This window comes from Anolis sagrei, chromosome 9 (genome assembly GCF_037176765.1).
Source record: "Anolis sagrei isolate rAnoSag1 chromosome 9, rAnoSag1.mat, whole genome shotgun sequence".
Lineage (NCBI taxonomy): Eukaryota > Metazoa > Chordata > Lepidosauria > Squamata > Dactyloidae > Anolis > Anolis sagrei.
The window spans coordinates 14,204,311-14,217,485 of NC_090029.1; the positions used below are offsets into that span (position 1 = coordinate 14,204,311).

A 13,175-nucleotide genomic window follows, 5' to 3' on the forward strand; every position below is an offset into this window, starting at 1 on the left:
AATAAGGTAGCTTCCCTTGGTTTGCAATCATAGGGCCAATGATCCACGTATTATCATTATGTTCTTTAGTTCTGCCCCTTTTTCTGGATTAAGGAGGGAAAGGGGGACCTCTAATTCAGTTCCCACAGAGAAGCCTTTCGTACAGGACAAGCTTAGTCTTTTACAGCTTTGCTGGAGGGATCCAGTCCCACAGCTCTACAGAGAACTACAGCATAGCCTTTGTTGGGGAATTTAGTTCCACAACTCTACAGCCAGCCTTCGCTGGGAATTGAAAGCCTTCTTTCCTCTTGGAAATCTACTAAAGGACTCTGTTTGGTAAGGACCACTCGCGGCAGCCATAACGCAATTTGGACCAGGTGTAGGGGCCCACACCAGCAGAGCTTAAGTTAGATTGCCCAGGAAGAGGTCAAGGATTTCCCTGGTAGAAGGAAGAAACAGTTTATGAAGAAAGTTGCCTGTCCCTTGTGGACAAGATTTAAGCAAGTCACCAGTTGATTAAAAGCCTTGAAGTATTTGTTTGATTTACTGAAGATTTAAGCAACAATAAAAACTTTGTTGAACTTGTGTGGGGAAATCCGAAGGGCCTCTCAGCCAAGGCACCCCCGGCATCCCGTTGGGCATTCAGAAAACATGTCCTGTCTACAGACTCTTTCACAGGCCCAGTGCATGACAGCACAGTCAGAAACAAGGCAAGTGGGGTTTATATCCCTGTGGAATGATGTCCAGGATGGCAGAAAGGACTCTCATCTGTTGGAGGCAAGTTGCCACTGGCCATCTTGATTAGCACTGATTAGAATGATTAGCATCTTGATTAGAATGGCCTTGTAGCTTAGCCATATAGCCCATATAGCTCAGAACATGGCCATACAGCCTGGAAATCCCACAGCATACCAGTGATTCCAGCCATGAAAACCTTTGACAACACAAGGAAATCATTCTATGAACCTCCCACTCACCACCTGGTGGTTTTCATGCCTTAATCTTCTACTCTCTCTCAACGATATTATATAACCACACTTCTACTTTTGGTAACACTCTACTCATTCACTATTTATTTATTTATTTATTTATTTATTTACAGTATTTATATACTGCCTTTCTCACCCCTGGGGGGACTCAATCACACTCATCATAAAGGTAATAAACAAGACCCAATCGTTCTTAAAGTTGGCCAGAAGTTTCATCTTGATCACTGCCGTCCATTTGTCCATCTCAGCTAACCCACAGACGTTCATGACTCTGTCTTCATCAACCTAATTTCATGGAGCCCCCAGTGGCGCAGTGGGTTAAACCCCTGTGCCGGCAGGACTGAAGACCGACAGGTCGCAGGAACGAATCCGGGAAGAGGCGGATGAGCTCCCTCGAATCAACTCCAGCTCCTCATGCGGGAACATGAGAGAAGCCTCCCACAAGGATGATAAATACATCAAATCATCTGGGTGTCCCCTGGGCAACATCCTTGCAATTCTTTCACACCAGAAGCGACTTGCAGTTTCTCAAGTCGCTCCTGACATGACCAAAGCTAATTTCAGAAGCCATCTCCTATGATTGGTCTAGACCAGGGGTCTCCAAACTACGGCCCGCGGGCCACTTCCGGCCCGCCAAGGGCCCTGATCCGGCCCACGGAGGAGGAGCGCCTCCCCTCCCCATACAGTGCCCCTCCGTTGGCTGGCTCACGCTATCCGTCAGGCCAGATGGACAGCGTGAGCCAGCCAAGGGCAGCTGCTCCGCATGGCCTACTGGCGAGTAAAGCCCCTCGCAAGGGGCTTAACTTGCAAGTAAGCCGCACGGGGCTGGTCCTCCCTTGGCAGGCTATCCGTCAGGCCCGATGGGTAGCGTGAGCCAGCCAAGGGAGGCTGCCCCGGCGCTCCATGCAGTCATGTCGGCCACATGATCTTGAAGGTGTCTACGGACAACGCCGGCTCTTCGACTTAGAAATGCAGATGAGCACCGCACCCCAGAGTCAGACACGACTGGACTTCATGTCAGAGGAAAATCTTTAACCAGGAAAATTGGGTGGGAGAAAGAACTCTTGTCTATTGGAGGTAGGTATGAATGTTTCAATTGGCCACCTTGATTGCCATTTCATAGCCTGACAGTTTTTAGGGAGAATCCTTTCTTGAGAGGTGATTAGGTGGCCCTGATTGTTTCTTGTCTGGAGTTCCCCTGTGTTTGAGTGTTGTTCTTTATTTACAGTTATAATTTTAGAGTTTTTTAAATACTGGTAGCCAGATTTTGTTCAGACTAGAAATAGGAAGATTTCCCATTTTCTGCTCCTGGAATTACTGCCTAAAGAGGGCTAGAAAGAACCCCCTCTAAGGGCCCTTCCACACAGCAAAATAAGATATGTGCAATGTGCATAGGAATTTTTTTTATTGGTTTTTTTTTTAAAAAAACTATAGTCCGGCCCTCCATTGGTCTGAGGGACAGTAAACTGGCCCCCGGTTTAAAAAGTTTGAGGACCCCTGGTCTAGACTTTGAGGACTTTAAGTTGGTGGGGAGAATGAATGGAGGGATGAGAGGGAGAGGAAGGGGGAAAGATGCATGTGCTCATTTACTCTGGAAGGAATTATGGTGAACGATGGTGGCCTGGAGCCATCATCATTCACCACACAAGGCATATTTTGGGACCACAGTTACAGGGACGCTTCTTTCAACTGTCCTTTAGTAGCTGCAGAAGGTCAGAAGTGGAAGGTTGCATGCATATTATAAAGACATTATAAAGAATGGGGGGGGGGGGAGTAGTTGAGAGAGAAAGGAAGGGTGGAAGACTAGTGATACCTGCCAACTGACAATTCTAACCATCCCTATTCCAGCTTGCACACGTCCTGTACATTAACTTTCCTTGCTGTTGTTCATTCGTTCAGTTGTCTCCGACTCTTCGTGACCTCATGGACCAGCCCACGCCAGAGCTCCCTGAGAGCTCCCTGTTGGCCGTCACCACCCCCAGCTCCTTCAAGGTCAGTCCAGTCACTTCAAGGATGCCATCCATCCATCCATCTTGCCCTTGGTCGGCCCCTCTTCCTTTTACCTTCCACCTTCCCCAGCATAATTGTCTTCTCTAGGCTTTGCTGTCTCCTCATGATGTGGCCAAAGTACTTCAACTTTGTCTCTAGTATCCTTCCCTCCAGTGAGCAGTCGGGCTTTATTTCCTGGAGGATGGACTGGTTGGATCTTCTCGCAGTCCAAGGCACTCTCAGCACTTTCCTCCAGCACCACAGCTCAAAAGCATCGATCTTCCTTCGCTCAGCCTTCCCTAAGGTCCAGCTCTCACATCCGTAAGTTACTACAGGGAATACCATGGCTTTGACTAGGCGGATCTTTGTTGCCAGTCTGATGTCTCTACTCTTTACTATTTTATCGAGATTGGACATTGCTCTCCTCCCAAGAAGGAAGCGTCTTCTGATTTCCTGGCCACAGTCTGCATCTGCAGTCATCTTTGCGCCTAGAAATACAAAGTCTGTCACGGCCTCCACATTTTCTCCCTCTATTTTCCAGTTGTCAATCATTCTTGTTGCCATAATCTTGGTTTTTCCTATGTTTAGCTGCAACCCAGCTTTTGCGCTTTCTTCTTTCACCTTGATGAGAAGGCTCCTCAGCTCCTCCTCGCTTTCGGCCATCAGAGTGGTGTCATCTGCATATCTGAGGTTGTTAATGTTTCTTCCAGCAATTTTCACCCCAGCGTTGCATTCATCAAGCCCCAAAGCTTCCTTGCTGAGACTAACTAAAAAATGGCTCCCTTCCCTTCCCAATTGCCCTGAACAAGGGGCGGAACCAAACTTAACCATGATGGTTAAGTGACTTGCCCTATGACTGCAACCAAAAGAAGCCACCTATCTGCAGAACCCCTGAAACCTAGGACTGCAATCAAACATTTAATACAAAGCAAATAAGTTTGGAGCTCCTGGTACAGTTGTACCAGAACAAGCATCCTACGGGGAAAGAAGCCTTTGCTTTAGCAAGAAGGCCTTGTTGACTTCTTGATCTATTTGGGAAGTGAAATAATAGTATGGCTTGACCTCCAATCCCTTGTGTTGTGTTTATCCTATGCAATGTAATAATGTGCCATGCGTTCTGTTTATCCACTGGGCGACTGCCTCATCTTCTCATCCTGAAACACGTAATGGCTGGGCTCTGCAGCAATGTGCACCCTCAGCAAACCTGCTCACTCCAGTGGCCTTTTGGAAACCCAGGAACACAAAATCCCTTCCCGACCCCAAACACGGCCTTCTCCTAATCCCCAACGGCCTTGGCTTTGGATGCGGCCGTTAACAAGATGAGCACAGACAAGAGGGACCCGTCGGCCTGTGACTAAAAGGACAGAGAGGCACAAAGAAAATGCTGCCCACAGGAAACCCAGAGGCTGCTCAGTAGAGCACATCAATGGCCTGGGATCACTTTCCGTTGATTATGACCACATCCCCAAATCCAACAGGACACGGAAAACAGTTGACTCATTCCACTGCTCACCTGAGCATTCAAGGATCCGTTCGCTGTTTCCAAGGGAGCCAACCATACCAAAGGCAGAACAGAAACTAGCATGTTGCTTTCAGTGTGGCAAATGCTCCTTGAGAACAGCTGCTCCGTGTGCTTCCATAACCTGCCTGCACCACTGAGCTAATCCTTGACTACTATCAGCTGCGCAGAAGAGCAAGGTAGAGAAGGGAAAACTCACCACAGATGCAGGCGTAATGTCAGGAGAGAATGCTGCTGGAACATGACCAGACAACCCAGAAAACTCGCAACAACCCAGTGATTCTGAAAGAAAGCCTTCAACGCCACTCCATTTGCCTCACCACCAACAGACCTCTGAAGATGCCATCAGCCACAGATGCAGGTGAAACGTCAGGAGAGAATGCTGCTGGAACATGACCAGACAGCCCAGAAAAAAAGACATGCGCCTTTCACCTTAAGAACAGACAAGCATCCCGAGCTCTGAGGATTACCTGGGAAGGAATCCCACTGGAGCATTGCAGCGCACCCAAATACCTGGGAGTCACTTTGGACCGTGCTCTGACCTACAAGAAGCACTGCCTGAACATCAAACAAAAAGTGGGCGCTAGAAACAACATCATACGAAAGCTGACTGGCACAACCTGGGGATCACAACCAGACACAGTGAAGACATCTGCCCTTGCGCTATGCTACTCTGCTGCTGAGTATGCATGCCCAGTGTGGAACACATCTCATCAAACTAAAACAGTAGATGTGGCTCTTAATGAGACATGCCGCATTATCACGGGGTGTCTGCGCCCTGCACCACTGGAGAAATTACACTGCTTAGCCGGTATTGCACCACCTGACATCCGCCGGGAAGTAGCAGCCAATAGTGAAAGGAACAAGGCAGAGACATCTCCAGCTCATCCCCTGTTTGGGTATCAGCCAGCACGTCAACGACTTAAATCAAGACATAGTTTTCTTAGAACTACAGAGACACTCGCTGGAACACCCCAGCAAGCGAGAGTCCAAAAGTGGCAGGCCCAAACCCAGAACCTCAATTCATGGGTGATACCAGATGAGAGACTCCCCCCTGGGCACTCAGAAGACTGGGCGACTTGGAAGGCGCTGAACAGATTGCGCTCTGGCACCACGAGATGCAGAGCCAATCTTAAGAAATGGGGCTACAGGGTGGAATCCTCGACATGCGAGTGCGGAGAAGAACAAACCACTGACCACCTGCTGCAATGCACCCTGAGCCCTGCCACATGCACGATGGAGGACCTTCTTGCGGCAACCCCAGAGGCACTCCAAGTGGCCAGATACTGGTCAAAGGACATTTAACCAAATACCAAATTTACAAAATCTGTGTGGTTTTTTTTCTTTTTTTTTCTTTTTCATTTTAATCTCTGTTTGTTTTGCTCTGTTAGAATTGTAAAACAGTGGTTGCTGATGACACGATAAATAAAGCCCAGAAAACGCACAACAGCCCAGTGATTCTGAAAGAAAGCCTTCAACGCCACTCCATTTGCCTCACCACCAACAGACCTCTGAAGATGCCATCAGCCACAGATGCAGGTGAAACGTCAGGAGAGAATGCTGCTGGAACATGACCAGACAGCCCAGAAAATGCACAACAACCCAGTGATTCTGAAAGAAAGCCTTCAACACCACTCCATTTGCCTCACCACCAACAGACCTCTGAAGATGCCATCAGCCACAGATGCAGGTGAAACGTCAGGAGAGAATGCTGCTGGAATATGGCCAAACAGCATGGAAAAGTCACATCAATCCACCGTTTTCTTGGCATACATTAGTCAAATGGGGGCTTGCCATTGCCTTCCTCTGAGGCTGAGACAGTGGTTTCCATGGCCAATTGAGGATTCAAACCTTGCTCTCTGGGAGTACTAGCCCAAGACTCCTAGGATTCCTCCAACCTGAGTGGCCACTGAGGGATTCCCAATGTGGCCATCCAAAAACAAAAACCACATTGACACGTGGTCTAAAAGCCCAATTTAAACGCTATTTTTAGTACATAACAAGGAAACCATTTCATCCATGATGGATCAGATACCGATGTCTTCCGAAACCGATGTCTATGGTTCTATTTTGAATGTTTCCCCTTTGTTTCTGAATTTAATACATTATACAACAGTGTTTCTCAACCTTACTAATGCTGCGACTCCTTAATGCAGTTCCTCATGTTGTGGTGACCCCCAAACATAACCAGTATTTTCGTTACTACTTCATAACTGTCATTTTGCTCCTGAAATGAATCGTCATGTAAATACCTGATATTTAGGATGTATTTTCATTCATTGGACCAAATTTGACACAAATACCCAATATGGCCAAATCTGAATACTGATGGGATCGGGGAAGGGGGAGTCATTTTGTCATTTGGGAGTTGTAGTTCACCTACATCCAGAGAGCCCTGTGGACTCTAACAATGATGGATCTGGACCAACTTGCCATGAATACTCAATATGCCCAAATGTGAATACTGCTTGAGAAAATTAGACCTTGATATTTGGGAGTTGTAGTTACTGGGATTTATAGTTCACCTACAATCAAAGAGCAATCTGAACTCCACTAATGATGGATTTGATCCAAACTTGGTACACAGAACTCCCACGACCAACAGAAAATACTGGAAGGGTGTGGTGGGCACTGACCTTGAGTTTGGGAGTTGTAGTTCACCTACCTCTAGAGAGCACTGCAGACTCAAACTGATGGATCTGGACCAAACTTGACACAAGTACTCAATATGCCAAAATGTGAACACTGGTGGAGCTTGGGGAAAATAGACCTTGACTTTTGGGAGTTATAGTTGTTGTAATTTATAGTTCACCTACAATCAAAGAGCCTTCTGAACCCCACCAACGATAGAATTGGGCCAAACTTTCCAAACAGAACTTCTATAACCAACAGAAAATACTGGAGGGATTTGGGATGAATTGACAGTGATTTAGGGATGAAGTTCACCTACATGCGGAGAACATTGTGAACCCAGACAACTATGCCAAAGGGGTTCCCAAACTCAAGGTCAATGCCCACCAAACTCTTCCAGTATTATCTTTTGCTCATGGGAGTCATGTGTGCCAAGATGTGTTTTCTGATGGTCTTCAGTGATCCCTCTGAAGCCCCGTCATGACCCTCCCAGGGGTCCCGACCCCCAAGTTGAGAAACACAAGATGCCCAGGCAATAGGAACAGACGAAAGGAGGACTTTGTGGGTTCGCTATGCTTAGGAACACAGCTAGGAAAAGAGTGAGGGTTGTATGGGAAGGGTTCCAGTATGTTTGGGAACCGCTGACGAGTCTGCCCCAATTGGTTGTTGTGCCCAAAGACCCCCTAAGAGTAACATACCAGGCTGCTATGAAGTGAAACCTAGGCCTGGCAATACTATTCTGAGCACACAAGGGCTCTGCGTACGTACGGAGGGAACAAGGATTCCCAGCCGCTCTCCTTTCCAAAGAGAACATCTCGTCCTGTGCTCACTCTCTGTTTCAAATGCCCCAGTCCTTTTGTGTTGGCTGTACTGGACAAGCTGGGGAATTTCCCATCTGAAATGGATACCTGTGCCATTGCGTTGAAGCAGAGCCTGGAGGAGTTTCAGGGTTGTGGGGACTACGACTCCCATTAACAATGCCTAACAAAATGTGAAAAATGTTCTGTCCCTACTTTCCCATCTAATTGTGCGGTACTTATTTTGAAAGTCGTTATTCTACTCCAGAAACGTCGCTTTTGTGGCCACAAACCAGGTTGAATGGGTTGAGACTGAGATATTCACTGAAAAACTACCGCAAAATGGGGTACAGCAGGCATGGGGACACTTTCTAACTTGGGGGGCCCTTGCTAGTACTCCCTGCTAGAAGGACTGGCTACCCAGTGATGGAAGGAAGGAAGGAAGAGAAGGAAGAAGGAAAGAGAAAAGGAAGGATGAAAGGGGGAAGGGGAGGATGGAAGGAGAAAGAGTGAGTTGGGAAGTGAGGGAAGAAGGGAGGAAAAACAAAAGGGAAGGAAGGGAGAAAGGGAGGAAGGAAGGAAAGGTGGAAGGGGAGGATGGATGGAAGGAAGGGAACGAGGAAGGAAAGAGAGAAGGAAGAAAGGATGAAACGGTGGAAGGGAAGGAGAAGGAGAGAAGGAGGAAGGAAAGAGAGAAGGAAGGAGACACAAAAGGGAAAGAAGGAAGGAAGGAGGGTTGGTTGAGAAGAATGGATGGATGGATGGATGGAAGGAAGGAAGGAAGGAAAGAAAGTTGGAAGGGGAGGATGGAAGGAAGGAAGGGAAGGATAAAAGAAAGAGAAGGAAGGAAAGACGAAAGGGAAGGAAGGAAGATAAGGTGGAAGGGGAGGATGGATGGAAGGAAGGGAACGAGGAAGGAAAGAGAGAAGGAAGAAAGAATGAAAGGGTGGAAGGGAAGGAGAAAAATGGAGAGAAGGAGGAAGGAAAAAGAGAAGGAAGGAGACACAAAAGGGAAAGAAGGAAGGAAAGAAGGAAGGAGGGTTAGTTGAGAAGGATGGATGGATGGATGGATGGAAGGAAGGAATGAAGGAAGGAAGAGAAGGATAAAAGAAAGAGAAGGAAGGAAAGATGAAAGGGAAGGAAGGAAGGAAAGTAAGTTGGAAGGGGAGGATGGAAGGAAGGAAGGGAAGGATAAAAGAAAGAGAAGGAAGGAAAGACGAAAGCGAAGGAAGGAAGGTAAGTTGGAAGGGGAGGATGGGAGGAAGGGAACGAGGAAGGAAAGAGAGAAGGAAGGAAGGATGAATGGGTGGAAGGGAAGGAGAAAGACGGAGAGAAGGAGGAAGGAAAGAAAAGGAGACACAAAAGGGAAAGAAGGAAGGAAGGAAGGTTGGTTGAGAAGGATGGAAGGAAGGAAGGGAAGGATAAAAGAAAGAAGGAAGGAAAGACGAAAGGGAGGGAAGGAAGAAAGGAAGGAAGGAAGGTAAGTTGGAAGGGGAGGATGGAAGGAAGGGAATGAAGAAGGAAAGTGAGACGGAAGGAAGGATGAAAGGGTAGAAGGGAAGGAGAAAGATGGAGAGAAGGAGGAAGGAAAGAGAGAAGGAAGGAGACACAAAAGGGAAAGAAGAAGGAAGGAAGGAAGGAAGGAAGGAAGGAAGGAAGGAAGGAAGGAAGGACCCTAGATTTCAGGAATTATAGTTCACCTGCAATCAATGTATGCTGTGAATCCATCATGAATACTAGTAGAGTTGAGGTTGATTGACCCTGGATTCCAGAAGTGATAGTTCACCCACATCCAGAGAGCACTGTGACCCCAAACGATGATGGATCTGGACCAAACTTGGCATGCATGTCCATCATGGGCCACTTTGAATAGGGAATTGACCCATGGTATTGGGAGTTGTAGTTCATCCACAAAGTGCATGCTGAACTCAAACAAAGATGGATCTGGACCAAACTTGGCACATGGACACATCACGACCAACTTTGAAATACTGGTGAGATTTGGATGGACTTGACCCTAGATTTTGGGAATTATTGTTCACCTGCAATCAAAGCACGCTGTGAATCCATCATGAATAGTAGTAGAGTTTGGAAGGAATTGACCCTGGATTCCAGGGGTTCTAGTTCACCCACATCCAGAGACCACTGTGAACCCAAACGATGATGGATCTGACCAAACTTGGCACACAGACCCACCATGTCTAACTTTGAATACTGACGCAGTTTGGAGGAAACTGACCCTGGATTCCGGGAGTTATAGTTTACCCACAATCACAGCAAACTGTGAATGGAAACGATGATGGATATGGACCAAAGTTGGCACACAGACCCCTCATGGCTAACTTTGAATACTGGTGCAGTTTGGAGGGAATTGACCCTGGATTCCGGGAGTTATAGTTCACCAACAATCACAGCGAACTGTGAATGGAAATGGTGATGGATCTGGACCAAACTTGGCACACAGACCAATCATGGCCAACTTTGAATCCTGACAGAGTTTGGAGGAAATCGGCCCTGGATTCTGGGAGCTATAGTTCACAAACAATCACAGCGAACTGTGAATGGAACCGATGATGGATCTGGACCAAACTTGGCACACAGATCCATCATGGCCAAATTTGAATCCTGACAGCGTTTGGAGGGAATCGACCCTGGTTTGCGGGAGTTATAGTTCACTCACAATCAAAGTGAATTGTGAATAGAAACGACGATGGATCTGGACCAAACTTGGCACACAGACCCATCATGGCCAAATTTGAATCCTGACAGAGTTTGGAAGGAATTGAGCCTGATTTGCAGGAGTTATAGTTCACCCACAATCAAAGTGAATTGTGAATTGAAACGATGATGGATATGGACCAAACATGGCAGACAGACCCATCATAGCCAACTTTGAATGCTGACAAAGTTTGAAGGGAATTGATCCTGGTTTGCGGGAGTTATAGTTCACTTACAATCAAAGTGATTTGTGAATAGAAACGACGATGGAGCTGGACCAAACTTGGCACACAGACCCATCATGGCCAACTTTGAATCCTGACAGCCTCTGGAGGGAATTGACCCTGGATTCTGGGAGTTATAGTTCACTGTGAATGGAACTGGTCCAAGCTTGGCAGACAGACCCATCATGGCCAAATTTGAATCCTGACAGCATTTGGAGGGAATTTACCCTGGTTTGCGGGAGTTATAGTTCACCCACAAAGTGAATTGTGAATAGAAACGACGATGGATATGGACCAAACTTGACACACAGACCCATCATGGCCAACTTTGAATATTGGCGCAGTTTGGAGGGAATTGACCCTGTATTCCAGGAGTTATTGTTCACCCACAATCAGAGCGAACTGTGAATGGAAACGATGATGGATATGGACCAAACTTGGCAGACAGACCCATCATAGCCAACTTTGAATCCTGACAGAGTTTGGAAGGAATCGACCCTGGTTTGCAGGAGTTATAGTTCACTTACAATCAAAGTGAATTGTGAATTGAAACGACGATGGATCTGGACCAAACTTGGCAGACAGACCCATCATGGCCAACTTTGAATCTTGACAGAGTTTGGAAGGAATCGACCCTGGATTCCGGGAGTTATAGTTCATCCACAATCAAAGTGAATTGTGAATAGAAACGACGATGGATCTGGACCAAACTTGGCACACAGACCCATCATAGCCAACTTTGAATCTTGACAAAGTTTGAAGGGAATTGACCCTGGATTCTGGGAGTTACAGTTCACCCACAATCAAAGCGAACTGTGAATGGAAACGATGATGGATATGGACCAAACTGGGCACAGAGAACCATCATGGCCAACTTTGAATGCTGACAATGTTTGAAGGGAATTGACCCTGGTTTGTGGGAATTATAGTTCACTTACAATCAAAGTGATTTGTGAATAGAAATGACGATGGATCTGGACCAAACTTGACACACAGACCAATCATGGCGATCTTTGAATCCTAACAGAGTTTGGAAGGAATCGACCCTGGTTTGTGGGAGTTATAGTTCACCCACAGTCAGAGGGAACTGTGAATGGAAACTATGATGGATCTGGGCCAAACTTGGCAGCCGGACCCACCATGACCAACTTTGAGCACATGTCCCTGGCCTTTGGGAGTTGTGGTGCACCCACCCGCGGGTCCCCCGTGGCGCACCTGGCAGCGTTCCCTGTGCTCGCCGTGGCGCTCCTCTTGGTCCTGCCGCTCCCTGCGCAGCGCCTCCTCCTGGGCGGCCAGGTCCTGCCACGCGCGATGGAGCGCCTCGACCTGCCTCTGGCTTTCCTGGTTGTGGGCGCGCACCTGCTTCGCCTCATCCTCCAGGCGGAGCGGCCCGAAGGCTTCCTCTTCTTCCAGCAGCTGCTGCAGCGCCCACAGGCCGGCTTCGTGGCGCTCCCAGCTGGCCCAACTCAGCACCAGCGCGGAAGGCGCGACCTCCTCCCGGCCCACCGGACGAGGCAGGCGGAGAGGCGCTGGAGCCGGCCTGCGCGACTTTTGGACCCGCACCGCCCGGGCTTCCTCCTCCAGCCGCGCCTTCTCCACCTGGAGCCGCTCCAGCAGCGCCTCCAAAGCGGCGCAGTCCGACTGCAGGGCACCCCACTCGCGGCGCAGCGACTCCACCTCTCTCTCCTCCTCCACCCGCCCGCGCAGGTCCGTGCTCAAGCGTTGCAGGTGCGCCAACTCCCGCCTCAAAGCGTCCCGCTCCGCCTCGGCCGCGTCTTTGCCCCGCTTCAGCTCCCACGCCGCCCGGCGCAGCGCCGACAGCTCCTTCTCCCGCTCCTTCAAGTCGCCACGCGTTGTCTTCGAGTCCAAGCCACGCAGAGAAGTCAACTCCTGGGCCAGGAGGAGGTTCTCCTGCTCTAAGTCCCGCACCCGCGCCAGGTACACGCTCAGGTGGTTGTTGAGCTCCCGCAGCTCGCGCTGCTCGTCCCAATCCCGGCGCTGCATCGCGGAAAACCGGGGAAGAAGAAGGAAGAGACGGAGGAGAAGAAGGGGAGAAGCAGGGCTGTGGCGCTCCCGCTCCGTCTGCTCTCCTCTTTGCTCTGCTTCTCTTTGCGCGGCTTCGGGAGCCCAAAAGGGGAGGAGAGGGCGCGCCCGCCGCTCACGCCTCCTTGCAAAACAGCGCCCCCTGCCGGCCGGCCGCGCAACAAACGACATTAGAATGTATTGTCGAAGGCTTTCATGGCTGGAATCACTATGCTAATGAAGGTGGTCAGTTGAAACATTCACACCTAGCTCCAGCAGAGAAAAGCTCTGTGCCCCACCCCAGCCA

At 48.7% G+C, this 13,175-nt stretch overlaps 1 protein-coding gene across 1 annotated transcript in view; it reads right to left on the reverse strand.

Moving 5' to 3' along the window:
- The window catches only part of SYNM (synemin), a 38,558-nt gene extending 25,594 nt beyond the window's left edge, over positions 1-12,964 (reverse strand). The window contains exon 1 of the mRNA XM_060755652.2: positions 12,062-12,964. Coding sequence (XP_060611635.2) covers positions 12,062-12,850 — 789 coding nt within the window. The 5' untranslated portion in view covers positions 12,851-12,964. The remainder of the gene's footprint in view (positions 1-12,061) is intronic.
- Positions 12,965-13,175: the final 211 nt, after the last annotated feature.